This window comes from Drosophila miranda (genome assembly GCF_003369915.1).
Source record: "Drosophila miranda strain MSH22 chromosome Y unlocalized genomic scaffold, D.miranda_PacBio2.1 Contig_Y2_pilon, whole genome shotgun sequence".
NCBI lineage: Eukaryota > Metazoa > Arthropoda > Insecta > Diptera > Drosophilidae > Drosophila > Drosophila miranda.
This window is the reverse complement of record NW_022881614.1, coordinates 20,071,839-20,091,066: the sequence shown is the minus strand read 5'-3', so window position 1 is coordinate 20,091,066 and position 19,228 is coordinate 20,071,839. Positions and strand designations below refer to the sequence as shown.

At 44.3% G+C, this 19,228-nt stretch overlaps 2 protein-coding genes and 1 long non-coding RNA gene across 3 annotated transcripts; 1 reads left to right on the top strand and 2 right to left on the bottom strand.

The window, feature by feature from the left end:
* Positions 1-4,347: 4,347 nt before the first annotated feature.
* Positions 4,348-5,343, top strand: LOC117192192. The gene is made up of 2 exons (XR_004474241.1): positions 4,348-4,483; positions 4,537-5,343. It is a non-coding gene; the product is annotated as an uncharacterized LOC117192192 (long non-coding RNA).
* A 9,028-nt stretch (positions 5,344-14,371) lies between these two features.
* LOC117192181 (protein disulfide-isomerase A3-like) lies at positions 14,372-16,817 on the bottom strand. Its single transcript, XM_033396848.1, has 4 exons — positions 16,646-16,817; positions 15,539-15,979; positions 15,281-15,394; positions 14,372-15,212 (listed from the first exon to the last, which is right to left on the bottom strand). Exons 1-4 carry the CDS (start codon positions 16,801-16,803, stop codon positions 14,447-14,449), a joined length of 1,479 nt encoding a protein of 492 aa, XP_033252739.1. The 5' UTR covers positions 16,804-16,817; the 3' UTR covers positions 14,372-14,446.
* Positions 16,818-16,879: 62 nt separating this feature from the next.
* On the bottom strand, positions 16,880-19,208 carry LOC117193843 (midasin-like). Its single transcript, XM_033398547.1, has 3 exons — positions 19,127-19,208; positions 16,948-19,062; positions 16,880-16,894 (listed from the first exon to the last, which is right to left on the bottom strand). Exons 2-3 carry the CDS (start codon positions 19,054-19,056, stop codon positions 16,880-16,882), a joined length of 2,124 nt encoding a protein of 707 aa, XP_033254438.1. The 5' UTR covers positions 19,057-19,062; positions 19,127-19,208.
* Between the last annotated feature and the right edge of the window lie 20 nt (positions 19,209-19,228).

Below are 19,228 nucleotides of genomic sequence, written 5' to 3'. Positions count from 1 at the left end.
CGAACCTCAAGTCAGTCCACTGTCACCGCAGCTTTAGACCGTTCTTCAACGCCGTTGTCCGAGCAGTTGCAAGCAACCAACTATGGTGAGGGAACTAGTCCTGGCCATAGACTAGAACCCCAAAGCATAGCTCATCCGTCACTATTGAGAAGCGGTTTTTCTGATTTATCCCAGAGACCGGACAAAGTAGTCCATATACTTAATGGCTGGAAAATTAAGTTCTCGGGAGTCGGAGTATCGATAGATAACTTCATATATAGAGTAGAGGCATTGACCCATCAAACTTTGGAAGGAAATTTCTCCGTGCTTTGCCGGAATGTGAGTGTTTTGTTTGAAGGCAAAGCTAACGAGTTTTACTGGCGACATCACAAGGCCGTAGTTGAAGTTCAATGGAATACTTTATGTGCTGCCTTACGACTTCAGTTTCGCCAAGAAAAAGATGACGTCGACATCGAAGAGCTGATCCGAAACCGAAAGCAGAGGGCAAGCGAGACTTTCGATAGTTTTTACGATAGCATCTCTAACTTGACCGATCAGTTGGAAGTACCCTGGACCATTCGGAAGTTGGTGCGTGTATTAAAGAACAACCTGCGTCCGGAAATTCGCCATGAGCTGTTGAATATCGATTTAAAAAGTGTACAGGAGCTCAGGGAAGTGTGCCGCAGGCGGGAGATGTTTTTAGAAGACGTCAAAAGTACGCATGGGTATACCAAAGCTGTTCCATTTCGACGTGAAGTATCAGAACTACTGCTAGATCGGGAGCTACGAGAAGGCTCAGACACCGAGAGGGAGTTGGCGGTAGAAGCCATCTCGTTAATCTGCTGGAACTGTCATCAGACCGGTCACAGATATCAAGATTGCGTTTCAGAACGAAAAGTTTTTTGTTACGGCTGTGGAGCCGCGAACACTTATAAACCAAGTTGCGAAAAGTGTACAAAAAACTCCAAGTCCAGCACGCCAAAGTCGCAGTACAAACTGAAGACTTCGAGTGTGCTTCGCCATCAAGGCACAAACACCGATTAACTTCGGAGCCAACAACAGTGACATCACTGATTACACCGGACTTTCAAAAAAGCAACAATGATTTGGATTGCAAACTCGGATCAAAAAAATTTTAACTGGCTGTGAATTACCAGAGACCGTAGGGAAGAATAAATCTCGGGGAAAGAAGCGCATGATTCGATTCTGGCAAGAAGTAAAGAAGAGTAAATCAGGTGTGGCGTATCTAAGCGCTCTCTCTGAAATGGCTAGAGATCCTCGTCCGTTTTTACCGATTCAACTGCACAGTATACGGTTTGCTGGATTCAGGAGCGTCCATCAGCTGTATAGGAGGTAACTTAGCGAGCGAAGTGATGTGCGGAAACGTACCTTACAAGAGAATCACGGAAAATGATAAAACCGCTGATGGAAGAGCACAACGGATAGCAGGGAAAATGAGGATAGACATCGAATACGGAGGTGATAAAAAGTCACTAGAGATTTATTTGATTCCTGCCTAGTAGGTTGCGGGTATCAGAAATAGAGGCTCCGCGAACGAAGGATAGTGAGGAACAACATTCGTTAACCAGAACCCAAAAGGACCAACTGTCCAAGGTCATAGACGCTTATCCCTCGTTCGCTGTAAATGGCTTAGGTAAAACGAACTTAATCACACACGTTATCGACGTGGGAAATGCCAAGCCAGTAAAACAAAGGCATTTTCCTGTTTCGCCAGCCGTTGAAAAGGCCATGTATACCGAAATAGACCGGATGTTTCAGTTAGGTGTGATTGAGGAATCGGACAGTCCGTGGTCCTCACCGATAGTAATGGTTACTAAGCCCGGAAAGGTTCGGATCTGCTTAGATTGTCGAAAGGTAAATGGTTTCACAGAAAAGGACGCTTATCCTTTGCCTCAGATTAGTGGCATTCTTAGCCGACTGCCGAAACCAGAATACATCACGAGTCTCGATTTGAAGGACGCCTACTGGCAAGTACCGTTACAGCTCAAGTCTCGCGATAAGACCGCGTTTACGGTTCCGGGTAGGCATCTGTACCAATTCAAGGTAATGCCGTTTGGATTGTGTAATGCCACCAGCACCATGTCTCGCTTAATGGATAAAGTAGTTCCAGCCCGGTTGCGGAACGAAGTATTCGTTTATTTAGACGATTTATTAGTTGTTTCCTCGAATTTTGAAAAGCACCTAGAGGTTTTGTCAGAGATATCTAGGCATCTGAAACAAGCAGGATTGACGATCAATATTGCTAAAAGTCATTTCTGCATGCGACGAGTGCGTTACCTAGGTCATGTCATAGGAGATGGGGGTATCCGGACAGATCCCGAGAAGATCGAGGCGATCACCAGTTATCCCTTACCCAAAACTTTAAAGGGACTGAGAAGTTTTATGGGTTTATGCGGATGGTATCGTAAATTCGTACCAAATTTCGCTTCGCTCTCTGCTCCATTAACGGACGTCATGACCACCAAACGGAAATTTGCTCTGACGGAAAAAGCTTTTGACGCCTTGAAGCAATGTCTCTGTGAAGCCCCGGTACTGAGAAATCCAGATTTTACAAAACCTTTCTAAATTCATTGCGACGCCAGCAAAACGGGAGTGGGAGGAGTATTAGTACAGTTGTCCAAAGAGGGAGACGAATGCCCTATTGCCTTCGTTTCAAAGAAGTTGATCAGAGCGCAACGTAATTACACTGTGATGGAGCAGGAATGCTTGGCGGCAATAGTATCTTTGAAGAACTTCAGAGCATACGTGGAAGGTCATGAGTTCACGATCATAACCGATCACGCCTCGTTAAAATGGCTTATGTCCAACACAGATCTAAGTTCCCGGTTAGCTCGTTGGGCCATTGCTCTGCAGAGGTATCGATTCAAGATCGAACATCGTAAAGGTGCGCAGAACGATTTTTTGTCCCGGGTCAACGAAGCTGAAGTAGCAGCTTTGGATTCACCTTGGTCGATTTATTTTCTAAACACTTCTTATCGTCCGAATATACGGATTTAGTACAGAAGGTCCAGGCTAACCAGGACCAGCTGCCTGACTTAAAAACGGATAAGGGATTTGTGTACCGTCGCGCTGAACATCTGACCGGAGAACAAGTTCACGACGAGTACGCTTGGAAGCTGTTGATACCAAAGATAATGGTTCCCGACGTGCTTGCGCGCGCTCACGACAATTCGTTAGCGTCCCACAGAGGAATCCACAAGACTATTGAACGCATAAGGCGACATTATTTCTGGCCTGGTCTAGTATCCGACGTAAAAGCCCACATCAATGCTTGTCTCGTGTGTAAGACGACCAAAGCCCCGAATTATGTTCTTCGACCTCCGTTAGGGAAAGCGCCGGAGAGTCAGCGGTTCTTTCAAAGACTGTTCGTGGATTTCCTGGGACCTTATCCCAGGTCGAGAGGCGGAAACATAGGCATTTTTATCGTACTGGACCACTTCTCGAAATACATCTTCCTGAAGCCCGTCAAGAAAATAAGCGCTGACGTGGAGGTTAAGAAACTCGAAACTGAATTATTCATGACGTTTGGTGTTCCCGAAACAATCGTATCTAATAATGGATCCCAGTTCCGATCCGAATCGTTTCGAAAGCTTTTAAGTCGGTTTGAAATAACACACACTTTAACGGCCGTGCATTCACCGCAAGCGAACGCCTCTGAGCGTGTGAACCGGTCAGTGATTAGCGGGATCAGGGCGTACCTACGAACCGATCAGAAGGATTGGGACGAGCACCTAAGTCGCATTTCATGTGCGCTAAGATCCGCGTCTCATGCTAGTATAGGGACTACCCCGTACTACATGGTGTTTGGCCAGCATATGGTCACGGCCGGGTCAACATATTCGCTACTCAGGAAATTAAAGTTACTAGACGATCGATCCTTGGTATTCAACAGACCCGACTCGCTTGAAATCATACGCAAGGGCGCCTGTGTACAAATGCAGAAGATGCACGATCAAAACGAGAAGCGATACAACCTGCGCTCAAGACAAGTAGATTTCGCCGTAGGTCAGGAAGTGTTCCGGAGGAACTTCAAGCAAAGCTGCTTCCAAACAGGGTACAGTGCCAAATTCGGACAAGCGTTTGTGAAGGCTCGAGTTCGAAGAAAGCTTGGCGGTGCGTATTATGAATTGGAAGACTTGCAAGGACGATCTTTGGGGAACTACCACGCAAAGGACATACGACAATGATAAGTCGCTTCATGCGGTATCAGCCTAGGAGATGTAACCACCCCTCGTCTGATCTGGTGGGGGGGCTTTGTAGCGGGCCTGAAGCGACGTAGAAGAAGTCGATAGGTTTGGCGGGAAGGATTAATCGGTTAAGATTAATCGGTTAAGGTTCCTTTTCCGGTTAAAGATCTCGTCGAGAACGGGTGTGCGCGCAAAGGAATCTTTTGTAAGAAGTGCCATCATAGGAAAATTCCATTGTGAAACAACTCGACACGGTACGGAAAAGACATACCTTTCGGTTGATCGCGATATTTTGGGTGAGTGCGATTGGAAAAATCCACAGAACAGGTTTTCATCTGATTTTCTGCAGCTCACGCACCCGCTGATTCCCTTGCTCGTACAAGTGGAGTGACGGGGCACGGGAGTCTCGCGACAGATCCCGCTCGGAGGAAAGACGCCACAGCTTGTCAGGGAGAAAATTCCCACAAAAGTTCTGTGGCTCCACATACAAGGAGTAGGTCGAAGTTAGGAATTCTGAGTTGTAGCAAGAGATAGAGTCTCCGTACTGTAAACCACCTTTCCGAATTAACGCTTGTTTTCAGCCTACGCCGGAAGATCGATCTTTCGTCGTTGGAAATTGAACAGTGAGTGAGTAAGCATACCTTCCAAAAGTTGAAATGTACGTAGTTTTGAAAACCAACTGATCCTTGCCCAACCTCACGAATTTGAAACCTCTGCCCCCTGCCTATTGAGGCTTTGCCTTGAGCGATCTGATCGTTGGCATCTCGTTAGAGATGCCATCTGCATCCGGTCATCGACTGAACTCCGCATAGGAGTTTTTCGACTTGATTTTCGACTTATTCGGAAGTTAAAAGATTTAATGATTTTTCCACATTGGTGCGAAAAGCGAAAGTAACGAACTTAAAGTATTCAATGATTTTCCCATGTTATGCGAAAAGCGAAATTTATGAATTTAATTAGAATTTAACCCGAATTACAGTCTTATTATATATATACTCATTACATTATCAAATATCCTTATATACCCAACCATTACGAATCACCTATTTTTAGTAGTTATTAAGATCATTTACTATGTTGCCATATCGGATTTAATTTTTGTTTTAAGGAAATAATGTTGAAGTTTAGATAGAAGAACAAAATGGACTCAATGCTAGCTCGCGCGTTTTCGTAAAAGTTCAAAAGGGGTCATCGAATAACGGCTATTCCGTGAGGATGACCAAAGGCAGGGTGGGTTCAGACTCCGCATAACATCTGCGGACATATACACCGATGTCTCTCCGTTTTCCTTGGTTCTCACTTCCCTTTCCTCTTTATCCTTCTTTCCTTTCGCTTCCCTCTCTCTTCCTGTTCTCTATCCTCTTTAGCTTCGTATCTTCTTCTCGTCAAATCTACCGTTCTAGCATAAGTCGCAGCACGCTAAATTCTGGCAATATTATTGGTAATTGAAGCCTCGAGTCTGGGTTGATCTGAGGGAGCAACAACTCCACCCCCAAAGCCGACGAGCTAGAGCCGGATAATTATTAGCGTGCCCAGCTCTCTCAAATCGTAACGCCCGTTTTCGAACAGGACTCGTTGCCCGTTACAAAGTTCACCGATCCCTCTACAAAAGAAGAGAAGATCGTACCTAAGTGCCTTGACCCATCTCCAGAGGGAGATCAATACTTCGCTTCCGCTCTAGACAGTGAATTAAGGGAATGTAATCAATTAAGACTGGAACACTTGAACGACGAAGAGAGGGAAGAGTTAAAGAAGGTCTTATATGAGTTTAAGGATGTGCAGTACAGAGAAGGTGACAATTTGACTTTCACAAGTACAATCAAGCACGAGATCAAAACTCAACATGAAGACCCGGTCTACAGACGACCCTCCAAATATGCCCAGATACATGATCAGGAGGTAAACCAGCAAATCAAAGATATGATCAGGCAGGGAATAATTCGAAAGTCGAATTCTCCTTACTGCTCGCCCATATCTATGATTCCGAAGAAGATAGATGCGTCAGGAAAGCAAAAATATCGAATGGTAGTAGACTATAGAAGTCTAAATGAAATAACAGTTAAGGACAAATTCCCAACTCCACGAATGGATGAAATCCTAGACAAACTAGGTAAATGTCAGTATTTTACCACAATCGATTTAGCAAAAGGTTTCCGTCAAATACCCATGGAACCTAGCTCAATCCCCAAAACTGCGTTCTCCACTAAGCATGGACATTACGAGTTCACTCGTATGCCCTTTGGGCTAACCACTGCCCCAGCTACCTTCCAAAGATGTATGAACAATCTGCTAGAAGAGTTAATCTTCAAAGATTGCTTTGTATACTTAGATGACATCATTATATTTTTCACTTCATTGGAAGAACACTTGTTGTCACTAAGGAGAGTATTTGGAAAGTTGAGAGACGCCAACTTGAAGCTACAAATGGATAACTACTGAAGGAATAGTACCAAATCCAGGCAAAATCTCTGCCATTGTCAAATTTCCAATACCAGAAACGACTAAACAAATAAAGTCATTCTTAGGTCTGTGCGGGTTCTACAGGAAATTCATTCCTAATTTTGCAAACATAGCAAAACCCATGACACTCAAACTAAAGAAAGGAGCTGTCATAGACCCCAAGGAAGAAAAGTACGTCGAGGCATTTGAGAGACTAAAAGTACTCATCACCTCAGACCCTATCCTTGCGTTCCCAGACTTTGACAAAATGTTCACGGTAACAACCGACGCTAGTAACATAGCATTAGGAGCGGTTTTGTCACAAGAACACAAACCGATCTGCTACGCTAGCAGAACCCTAAATGAACATGAAATAAACTATTCAGCCATCGAAAAGGAATTATTAGCGATCGTATGGGCAACCAAGTATTTCCGTTCATACCTGTTCGGTAGAACATTCGAGATACAAAGCGATCATAAACCCTTGATTTGGTTGAACAACCTCAAGGAGCCAAATATGAAATTACAAAGGTGGAAAATAAAACTGAATGAGTTTGATTTTAAAATGAAATAGCTACCAGGCAGAGAAAATCATGTAGCTGATGCCTTATCAAGGGTAAAGATTAATGAAAATCTCCTTGGAGAAGCTTCCAATAGCGTTGGTGCAACTGTACATAGCGGACAGGAAGACAATCTAAATCACATTGCTATCACGGAAAGACCAATTAACTATTACAATCGGCAAATTGAGCTAATAAAAGGCAATGAAGATAAGGTAGAAACAATTCGTTATTTTCACAAGCTAATCATCAAGATCACGTATAAGGAAATGACTAACACCTTAGCGAAGGATATAATAAAGGAATATCTATGCACCAAAAAGAGCGCATTATATTTCCATAACGAAATAGATTTTCCTCCATTCCAAAAAGCCTATTTAGAAATCATTAATTCTAACAATATAACCAAAGCTATTAAATCAAGCACGAAACTCCTAGATATTCAGAATTACGCTGAATTTAAAGAAACCATATTAAAGAATCATAAAGGCTTACTCCATCCAGGGATAGAGAAAACCGTCAATTGGTTTAGGGGAAAATACTATTACCCGGATTATCAAAAACTAATCCAAAACATCATAAACGAATGTCCTACTTGTAATATTGGCAAAACAGAGCATAGAAATACGAAGTTGGCATTCGAAACTACACCGGAAATACTGAACATCAGAGAGAAATACGTCATAGATTTCTATATGGTTGGAAACCAACAGTTCCTATCATGTATTGACGTATACTCGAAGTTTGCCACTCTTGTAGAAGTAAAAAGTCGTGACTGGTTAGAAGCAAAAAGAGCCATCATGAAAGTTTTTAACGAGATGGGCAAACCAATTGAAATCAAAGCCGATAAAGATTCAGCTTTTATGTGCACAGCATTGCAAGCATGGCTGAATGCGGAAAACGTCAAAATAGAGATCACCTCCAGCAAAAATGGAATATCTGACGTAGAAAGATTTCATAAAACAGTAAATGAAAAATTAAGAATTATATCTAGCGAGGATAACCCAGACCCAAATTTAACTTCTTTTATGCCAGGGAGATAGCCTCGTTTAAGATAAGCATCTCCCCAACTCAATTTGACACCATTTGCTCCGCCAAATTTTGGCCGGAGCATTTGGTGGTGAAGGAGTTTAAGGCTAAGAAGAAGAATAGGCCCCCCATATCCCTTCCAAATCTTTCCAGTGTGCCACCCTCAACCTCAACTTCCTCTTCCTCAACTTCCCGTCTTGCTTCCACCTTTCCAAAAAACGAACTTCTCTTTTAGTAACCTATCAGAATGTAAGAGGCTTGCGTAGTAAGCTCAGCATTCTTTTCCGGGATAGTGTTGCATTTGCTTCCCACGTTATTGTGTTTACTGAAACCTGGTTAAAGCCGGACAATCTTAGTTCCGAGGTTTTGGCAGGTCGGTACACAACTTTTAGAAAGGACCGTTCGTCTCGACGGGCAGGGGGGTTCTAATTGCAGTGGACTCTTACTTCACGTCGGAACACTTTACAGTCCAAGTTCAACAGGAACTGGAATTCCTGTGTGTAAAACTGATTCTTCCCGCTTTCGCTATATTCATTACTTGCTCGTATATCCCACCTTCTTCGGATATTTCAATTTATGAGCAGCACTTGTCCGCTTTAACCGCTGTTTCTTCCTCGCTATCTGATAAAGATCGTATGATACTTCTTGGTGACTTCAACTTGCCAGGAACTGTTTGGTCTTCGGTAAACGAGTCTAGTATCCTAGTGCCCATGTCACGACATGACTTTGTTGACGGCTTGCTTGACCTATCCCTGTCTCAAGTCAACCATGTGAAAAATTCCTTGGGTCGATTGCTTGATCTGTGCTTTGTATCGGATCCGACCATAGTGTTGTTAACCCGAGCCCTTCCGCTCACTATACCTGAAGACGCCTACCACCCTACTTTCGAGGTGTCGCTAGATATAGGACCAACTGTATTGGATCGGTCGAGTAGGCTGCCCGAACGTGTCCGCTGCTTTCGTAAAGCCGAGTTTGCGAAGCTTAATAACCTCATTAGGGATTTTGATTGGTCCGCTTTGTTCTTGTGCACTGATATCATAAAAGGCACAAACATTTTTTACAATGCTCTTGGCACATTTTTCGATTCTTGTGTCCCGCTTTCTTGTCCGACTAGATCTGGAAAACCCCCTTGGTTTACCAAAGAGTTATCCAGTCTAAAAAACTTAAAATCAAGACTTTATAAAAAATTTCAAGAAGTGGGTTCTCCTACTTCTCACTCTCGCTATGTATTAGCTCGGTCAAACTTTTCAGTTCTTAATGCTCAATGCTATAAGAACTACCTATCTCGATGCAGGATACGTTTTTCTCAGGACCCTAAACAGTTTTACAGCTTCGTAAACAGTAAGCGTAGAACGTCCGCACACCCATCCTCGCTATCATTTTGTAATACGTCGGCAAATAATGATCAGGCAATTGCCGATCTTTTTGCCCAATTCTTCCAAACCACCTATTCTGAGGAAAGCTACTCTGGTCATCCGTACCCATACGGTTTACCGAGGTCGAACGGCATTTTCAGTCCCTTCAGCAGCACTTGTCCGCTTTAACCGCTGTTTCTTCATCGCTATCTGATAAAGATCGTATGATACTTCTTGGTGACTTCAACTTGCCAGGAACTGTTTGGTCTTCGGTAAACGAGTCTAGTATCCTAGTGCCCATGTCACGACATGACTTTGTTGACGGCTTGCTTGACCTATCCCTGTCTCAGGTCAACCATGTGAAAAATTCCTTGGGTCGATTGCTTGATCTGTGCTTTGTATCGGATCCGACCATAGTGTTGTTAACCCGAGCCCTTCCGCTCACTATACCTGAAGACGCCTACCACCCTACTTTCGAGGTGTCGCTAGATATAGGACCAACTGTATTGGATCGGTCGAGTAGGCTGCCCGAACGTGTCCGCTGCTTTCGTAAAGCCGAGTTTGCGAAGCTTAATAACCTCATTAGGGATTTTGATTGGTCCGCTTTGTTCTTGTGCATAAAAGGCACAAACATTTTTTACAATGCTCTTGGCACATTTTTCGATTCTTGTGTCCCGCTTTCTTGTCCGACTAGATCTGGAAAACCCCCTTGGTTTACCAAAGAGTTATCCAGTCTAAAAAACTTAAAATCAAGACTTTATAAAAAATTTCAAGAAGTGGGTTCTCCTACTTCTCACTCTCGCTATGTATTAGCTCGGTCAAACTTTTCAGTTCTTAATGCTCAATGCTATAAGAACTACCTATCTCGATGCAGGATACGTTTTTCTCAGGACCCTAAACAGTTTTACAGCTTCGTAAACAGTAAGCGTAGAACGTCCGCACACCCATCCTCGCTATCATTTTGTAATACGTCGGCAAATAATGATCAGGCAATTGCCGATCTTTTTGCCCAATTCTTCCAAACCACCTATTCTGAGGAAAGCTACTCTGGTCATCCGTACCCATACGGTTTACCGAGGTCGAACGGCATTTTCAGTCCCTTGTTAAATGAATGTTCCCTACTTCATGATCTTCGACTAGTTAAGCCGGTGTTTTCACCGGGTCCAGACGGGGTTCCAGGTTGTGTACTCAGGTACTGCGCCGAGGCTCTGTGTGGACCTTTGCTTAAACTATTCACCCTATCCATTGATTCTTCTTGCTTCCCCCCGATCTGGAAGGAATCGTTTATAATTCCTCTCCATAAAAAAGGTAGCAAGTCTGATGCAAAAAATTATAGAGGTATAGCAAAGTTATCCGCTATTCCTAAAATGTTTGAGAGGGTTTTAACTCCGCACTTGCAACATCTCTGCAAGTCACTTATATCTCCAACTCAGCATGGATTTATAAGGCGGCGATCAACCACCACGAACTTGTTAGAGTTTACCTCTTTCATTATTAAAGGCTTTCAATGTAACTTACAGACGGATGTTATTTACACCGACTTTAGTAAAGCATTCGACTCTGTAAACCATTCCCTTTTAGCGCATAAACTTGACCTTTTAGGGTTTCCGCCCAACCTCCTGAGATGGATTTCTAGCTATCTTTGTTCTAGGTCTCAAAGAGTCCTCTTCAAAAACTCCCTCTCTTTACCAGTAAAGGTTTCTTCGGGAGTACCACAAGGCAGCCATCTAGGCCCCTTACTCTTCACACTCTTTATTAATGACTTACCTTCAGTATTAACATACCCTCGAGTACTTATGTATGCGGATGATGTTAAACTCTGTGTCCAGTACATTTCATTTCATTCTCGCTTGCAATCCGATCTCAATAACTTTCAGTCATGGTGTTGTGCAAACTTGTTACACCTTAATGCCTCGAAATGCAAAGTTATGACATTTCATCGTTCTAGCCCTTTGTTGGCTCCCTACACCCTATTTGGTGGTTCTCTTGAGAGAATTACCCTGGTGGATGATCTGGGTGTTATGTTAGACCCCAAGTTAAAGTTTTCCGAACACATTTCTACCATGGCAAATAAGGCCATGGGCGTGCTTGGGTTTATAAAGAGGTGGTCAAAGGAATTTGACGACCCCTATATAACAAAGACTCTCTATACCTCGCTTGTTCGTCCGATCTTAGAATACGGCTCCTGTGTATGGTGCCCTCAGTACAAAATACACCAGGACCGTATAGAATCAGTACAGAAAAACTTTTTAATCTTTGCTCTGCGGGGCCTTAACTGGGATGCGGGTGTAAGACTCCCATCTTACTCTAGTAGACTACTATTAGTAAACCTCCCATCCTTAGTTAACCGTAGAAAAATGCTTGGTGTGATATTTATGCACAACTTGATCAGGGGTGACATAGACAGCCCTGATCTGTTGAGCCGCATAAACTTCACGATTCCTATTAGACTGACTAGAAATTTTATACCGTTGTTCCTTCCACTTTGTAGATCGAATTATTCCTTGCATGAACCGTTTAGGGTCTTATGCTCGGATTATAATTCCCTCTACCATATTATATCCACCACTAATTTTCTTCCTCTTATTAAATTATTAATCCTTACACACCTTTCTAGAAATTAGTAATTGTAGTGGTATTTGTATTTTGATTGCATGCTTAGTTTCTTGGTAAGTTTAGTACTAATTTTCCTCGAATGTTAGTCTAATAGCTATCTTTCTTGCATGTTCGCGTTTGGTTCGGCTACGCACCGCGCGTCATGCGGCAGCGCCCCTCGGTCGGTTGGGCGGGAGGAGGGCTGCGTTTTGCCTGGGATCCGCGCGTAACAGCCTTCTGCTGGTGTCACACGGGCCACTTGACGGTGCAGTAACTGCATCGCCTCTTGAAAGATGCAGTCATTGCATGTCAACGTCCACAATAGATAGATTCACGAAGTTTGAATTAATTCTTTATACTTATAATCATAAAACCAAACATAATACCACAAATAGGACACCAGCTGATATATTCATTTATGCAGGCTCACCTGATTATGACACCCAACTAAATAAAGTGAATAAAATCACTCAATTAAATAAAAACCGCATAGAGTATGAAGTAGATACCCGCTATAAACTATCACCTCTAGTTAAGTCTAAGGTAAAAAATCCTTTCAAAAGGACGGGCGAAATTAGACAGGTAGACGAAAAACATTATGAAGAAAAAAATAGGGGTAGGAAAATAACTCATTATAAATCAAAATTCAAGAAAAAGAAGAAATCTAATAGAAGCAAATATAATAATCCCAGAGAAACCGAGGAAGTTAATGGAATCGGCGAACTTCAACACAATTAAAATCCTCATCTTCCTCATAATTACCATCGTAATGGCACAGGGCCAAAACATAGAAATAAATCCTATAAAATCCCAAAACGGATATATGATATTCAAAACTGGATCGATTAACATACCTATCAATTACGAATACCATTCCAGGACATAATCCAAATAAAATATCTAGTAGACTAATTGCAAAGAGAAATGAACGGGCTAAAAATAACCAAAAAAAATAAAAGAGGCCTAATCAATATAGTAGGAAAAGCCTACAAATATCTCTTTGGAACACTAGATCAGGAAGATAAAGTCGATTTGGAACAAAAAATTGAAAATTTAGCCAGCCATAGAATTCAAATGAATGAACTAAATTTGGTAATAGATGCAGTTAATAGCGGAATAAACGTTATAAACAAACTAAATAAAGAAAAAGACAGGAATCAACAAATAGAAATTTTGATATTCAATCTACAACATTTCACAGAATATGTCGAAGATACAGAACTAGGTATGCAATTAACTAGGCTCGGTATATTTAATCCAAAATTATTAAAACAAGACTACCTGGAACAAATAAATTCTGAGAAAATACTAAATATAAAAACCTCCACATGGCTAAAATCCGATACCAACGAAATTCTAATAATTTCCAACATTCCCAAAGACATTACAAAAGTACCAATCTATAAAATCGTTCCGTATCCAGACGAATTAAATAACATGTTAACAGATATGGCATACGACAAGTACTACATAAAAAATGAAGAAGTATTTGTTAAAGAAACTAGATTGAAAACCAATGACAATTGTATAAAAGGAATTTTAATGCAAATTCCCACTAAATGTCCATATTCCAAAACTTTTCAAAACTTTCAAATAAACTTTATTGAACCCAATATACTAATCACATGGAATCTTCCAAAAACAACGCTAAACCAGAATTGTGTAAACCAAGAAATCATAGCGGAAGGAAATACCATTATAAAAATCTGCAACTGTTCAATCCAATTAAATGAATTTACAATATCAAACACAATGTTAGATTTTGCCCAGATTGTTTATGTCAACAACAACATAACTAAAATAAAACCCCTGTCGTATGTCCAAACTAATGAAATAATTATGCAATACACCAAATATAGTAACCTATTACAAATAAGTCTACTAATTTCATTTGTCATAATTATATTAGTACTACTAAGTTATGTAGCTGTTAAATTTAAGAAAACTTCTAAAAGAGTCACGGTTAAATGTATTAACCCTATAATAGAAGCAGAAGAGGAACCAACCTCAGCCACCGCACTTGACACCCCGTCACTATACCCGAGGGTAATCGCCTAGGGACAGGCTAATAACAAACGTTGGGGGAGTGAAATATCCATAATTCCCCACATCCCATACACATTATGTGTCACTATATATAATTTAATACAATTTTTGTCCCATCAAGTCTTTGAAGAGAATGCATTCGACTTTTACAAAAATATGGAAATGCTAGTTACACCGCCACTACACCACATTAACGACGCAGTTAGCAGTAAGAGTTAAGATTAGAGCCTGGAGCTTAGAGCTCGGTCTTCTTGGGCCTTCCGTCACGGTCGAAGCTCTTCAGTTCTGTGGTCGCCTCCTTGGCAATGTATTTGATGAAATCATCGACCTCGCGACCCCCGTTGTAGCTTACGGGCTTATTCTTCGAGTCCTTGGGGAGCCAGTAGAGTGTGGGGAATCCACGCACATTGAACTCTGGTGGCACATCGTTGGCCGTGGCATCCATTTTGAAAATGACCACATCCTCGTCTTGCAGTTTCTCGGCCAGCTCCTCGTAGATGGGAGTCAGCTTCTTGCAGTGGCCGCACCATGGGGCGTAGAACTCAATGAGCGTGTCCTTGCCGTTGTTGATCAGCAGATCGTCAAAGTTCTTAGCTACAGCCACCTTGACCGGAGTATCGTTCGACTCTGGGACGGGCTCGCTCTTGACATATGGCTCCAGTTCGTCGGCCAGCAGCTTCTCAACAAAATCTTGTAGGTTCTCCACGGAGAACTCGTCCTTCAGAGAGTACTTGAGATTCTTGGCATCACGGGCCAAAACGATGGGCTTGTCACCAACAAAATCGTAGCCGTATTCGTTCAATTCGTGCTGGAAGTCGTCCTTGGAGCTGATGGCAAAGCTAATTTGGCCGGCAAATTCCTTGGCCACCTTGAGGACACGGTTGCGCCAGTAGTTGGTGCCCTTGGGATTCTTCTGGTAGTCGACGCTGTAGTAGGCGGTGATCAGGGGGTTCTGGAAGTCCCGCGAAGTGTCCTGGGTACGATGACCAACCAAGCCATGGCTGCAGAGATTGAACGAACGTAAATTAAGAGTGTGCTTGGGGGAGGATATAGAAAAGAGATCAATTACTAATTCTCCTTGATGAAGGTGGTCAGGTCGGACTCAGCGCTTCCCTCAAACTTGACTGTGGAAGCCTCAAACTTGTTGCTCAAATGTGGAGCACGGATCAGCACAATCTTATCGCTGTACGGAAGACAAGAGCCATCGAATACTTTGGTTATTTGTGACAAGGGACAAAACTTAAAAGCTATTTTTTATTGCCGGAGGCGTAACAAATTGTATAAAGTATAATAAACGCATTTGCAGTCTTGACATGGCATCATTTACGTTTTACCATTCTTCTTCAACACCTCCTCGTCGCTGCTGTGGCCAAAGCGATACTTCTCGCGGTTCTTGTCGGCAAACTTGAGGAAGATCTTCGCCAGCTTGGAGTCAATGTCTTCAAAGCTACCAAAGATTGAGGTCTCCTTGGTGTCCAGGAACTTGGCGAGCTCCTCCACAGAGCGCACATTCTTAGAGGCAGGTCCAACTTGAGCGCGCATGTATTTCGCAATGCCGATGGCCTCACGTGGTCCGCTGTAGTCCTGCGACACTTCATCCTGACGGAATATTTTCAGTGTGGGATAGCCGCTCACTGAGTACTTGCTGCAGGTCTCCTTGCCAGCCTCGGTACAGACAACCTTGGCCAGCTTAATTGGTGGATCATCATCCTTGACGAGCTCAGCCGCCTTGGCATACTCAGGCTTGAGGCGCTTGCAGTGGCCGCACCTATAAGAACAGAAAAAGTCTATTAGGACACGTCACAGTCTTTTCTCGAACAAATTTAGCTAGTTCATCATTTTTATCACGACAACAGGAAGACATGTTACCCAAAAAGTCGAATAGTTTGTAATTATAGCATGGGGTGCGTATACTTATCAGTTGGGTTGCCTTATCATGCACTCTTATTGCTAACAACGTCTAATTAAACTGCTTATGTTCCAGAGCTGATAAGCCCAACGATGCGGGGATTAAATGTAATTTAAAAACTCTTTCACTGCTCTCCGGGGAGATGGAAATCGGCCACCGGCCGGCAAGCCCACATACAAAAACCGTATGCACTCGTATCTGGAAATGATAGCTTTGAAGTTTTCTCCTAATAATCTACTCACACTCATATGCGAACAAAGAGATAGCTGTATTGACACATTAGCTGGTTGAAGCTGCCTGCCCGCTACCCTACGTCTCTTAAAATGGCCGCTGTGATACCGACTTTGTAATCGCAGATGATTTTTTTTTCTTCTGTTTCGACCCTCTTCTTAACGCTGACGTGTACTTTTAATTCGATTCTTCGCAGCGCAATTTAATTAAAAAGCAGACGCAACAAGCTGATTAAGGTAATCGCACTCCCGACCTGCCACGCCCGCTCCCCTCACACCACACACACGCACTTACCAGGGAGCATAGAACATAACCAATGTCGTCTCCTGCTGCTTCAGTGTGGATGCGAAGTTGTCGTCCCCCAGGTCCAGGACATCACTCTCGGCGGCTGATGTAGTGGCAATGTAGCCGAAAATTAGCATGGCAGCTTCCAGACACCGCATTTTAATCATGTTTAGTCAGTACTACAATCTGAAGCAAATATATTTCTCGACTCGGCAACTGCCTGCTGCGACTAGACTAACTGTGCTATGTAGCCGTGTACTAGACCGGTAAATTTCTTTATAGCGATTGATAAAATTCGGATGTGCTTTCACTAGTGTCTGCGTCTCGGCAATGTAAAGCTCTCGATTGTCGTCCAGCACGCGATTGAGCGCTTCCAGAATGTCGGTGGAGGCCAGATTCAGTTCGTCCAAGATGATCCAGTAACCCTGACGCATGGCCTGCACGAGGACACCCTCCTGGAAAGTGAGCTTGCCCTCCAGATCGGCCGCATAGGTGCCAATGTTCTCCTGAAGGTCGGTATGCTCGTGGTTGTTGATGCGCAGACAGCGATTGCCACTTCGGCGGGCCACGTAGTCGATAAGACTAGTCTTGCCGGCACTGGTGGGTCCCTGGAGCAGGATGGGCAGCTTGCCAATCGATATGATGCGCGCGAGATCTTGCAGATTCTTTTGGACGCTCTCCGTGAGGATGTAGTGGGAGCAGGACTGCTGCTCCAGGCCCCCCAGCTGTATCCAGTAGCCCTCGAACTGTAGATAGTTCTCTCCCCATCTGGGCAGCTGCTTGCTAAGGACGGCCTTGGCATTGCTCAGCAGGGCATTCCGAATGAGCAGCAGCACCACATGATGCGACTCCGGATCCAGCTGGGTGAGAAAACTCAGGCAGAAGCTCTCGTACAGATTCCGCTCAATGGAGCCGCACAGATTCCGAGCACAGATGCGCAGACTGCGGCACAGGGTGCGCAAAGAGTAGACGGGACGATTGCACAGGCCATCGTTCAGCTGGTGCTCGGAGAGGCGACGCAGTGACTTGTAGAGCTGGACCATGCTGTGCACGGACTTCCGCTGGATGCCCGTGTTGGCCAAATAGTCACTCACCAGCAGACTGAGGTACGCGTCCGTCGTCAGTTCGTCCACAAAGAATTCGGTAAATCGATTGCGTATGCCCACGGGCAGATCCTTCTTGCCAATGTCCGTGTTGGGGTTCATGCAGGCGAAGATGCGAAAGTCCGGATACCGCTTGACGGGCATGAAATCGCCCCGCTCCAGCAGCACAACCGATCCCTCTGGCTCTAGGATGGTCGACAGGCATTCCAGGGTCTCGGCCGATGCCAAATTGATCTCGTCCAGCAGCACCCATTCGCCTTTGCTGATGCAGTTCACCAGGGAACCGGGTATGAAGGCAATCGAAATGTTAATGCTCTTGTCCAGCTGTGTCTGCAGCTTCTGTAGCTTCTCGCAAAGCGTGCGCCAACGCGGCACCATCTGGTGGCTCTTTAGATCCGTGTTCCTGAACACCTGATGGCACAGGCTGATCATAGTGCGTATGATGACACTGTGCCGGCCGCTGTTGTAATGCGTGGCAAAGATCCGGAGGAACTGCATGTTCTTCTCGGCATTGAAGGTCTCGCAGAGCAAGTGCACGTAGTTGAGTTCGACGGGCTTGAATCCGCCCACGAGATCCGAGACATCCGACTGGTTGTTCATGTTCACGACGACCAGCTTGTGTTCGGTGCGCTCGGCCAGATACTGCACGGAGGAGGTCTTGCCCACACCTGTCTCCCCCACCAGCAGCACGGGCTCCGAGTGGCTCACACAGACGGCAATCCGTTCCAAGATGGAGCTGGCGAGACGTGTAAACGAGAAGGTGGCACGCTTGACGCTGGTCTGGCCGATGACCCTCCTGGTCTGCTCGGTTAGTTTCTGTCGCTTCAGGTCTTGCTCTGAGAGCTGCTCCCCATTCTCATTATTGGACAGCAGCTCGGACTTGGCCAGGAGACTGGCACGTCCGATCTTGATAATCTCCAGTCCAAAATCCACATCCGGTTTGTATTCATTAGCGAAATGCTCGCATCTGGAGCGAATGATGCCCAACTTGGCGCCGATGCTCGTGATCAGCGTGATCTTCTCCCTACTATGCGGCAGATACGAACAGAATACATCGACGGCATTCTGGAACATAAAGTAGGCACACTCGGCGCTGGTCACCGAGAACTGGGCATTCGAACGCTGGCACAGCTTGACCAGATCCCGGGTCGAGACCAGGCGGCCCGAGTTGGGACTGGATGAGAGTGTGACCTGCTTAAAGGGCAGCGCCACGTACTTCTCCGTGTTGTCCGCCCTGTCGTTCGAATCCTGCTGACGCAGATTGTCGGCGGCGGTGGCGGCATCCAGATCCTCCAGCAATAGCCAGTAGCCATGCATGACAGTCTAAAAGTGCAAATAATCATTCATATAATAGAACCCTCGTTCAGTTTAATCAATTCCTTCTCACCTGCGTGAGGACACCAGGAAGCCAAACGAATTCCCCAGCACATCTGTGCAGCGATATTGGCCCAATAGCATTTTGCTGTCGGTCTGGTCGCCCAGCTGTATC

Coding starts and splice junctions, on each gene's coding strand:
- LOC117192181 (XM_033396848.1), bottom strand. CDS start 16,803: ATGATTAAAATGCGGTGTCTGGAAGCTGCCATGCTAATTTTCGGCTAC. Junction 15,980..16,645: donor GTTATGTTCTATGCTCCCTG/GTAAGTGCGTGT, acceptor CTGTTCTTATAG/GTGCGGCCACTGCAAGCGCC. Junction 15,213..15,280: donor ACCTTCATCAAGGAGAATTA/GTAATTGATCTC, acceptor CAATCTCTGCAG/CCATGGCTTGGTTGGTCATC.
- LOC117193843 (XM_033398547.1), bottom strand. CDS start 19,056: ATGCATGGCTACTGGCTATTGCTGGAGGATCTGGATGCCGCCACCGCC.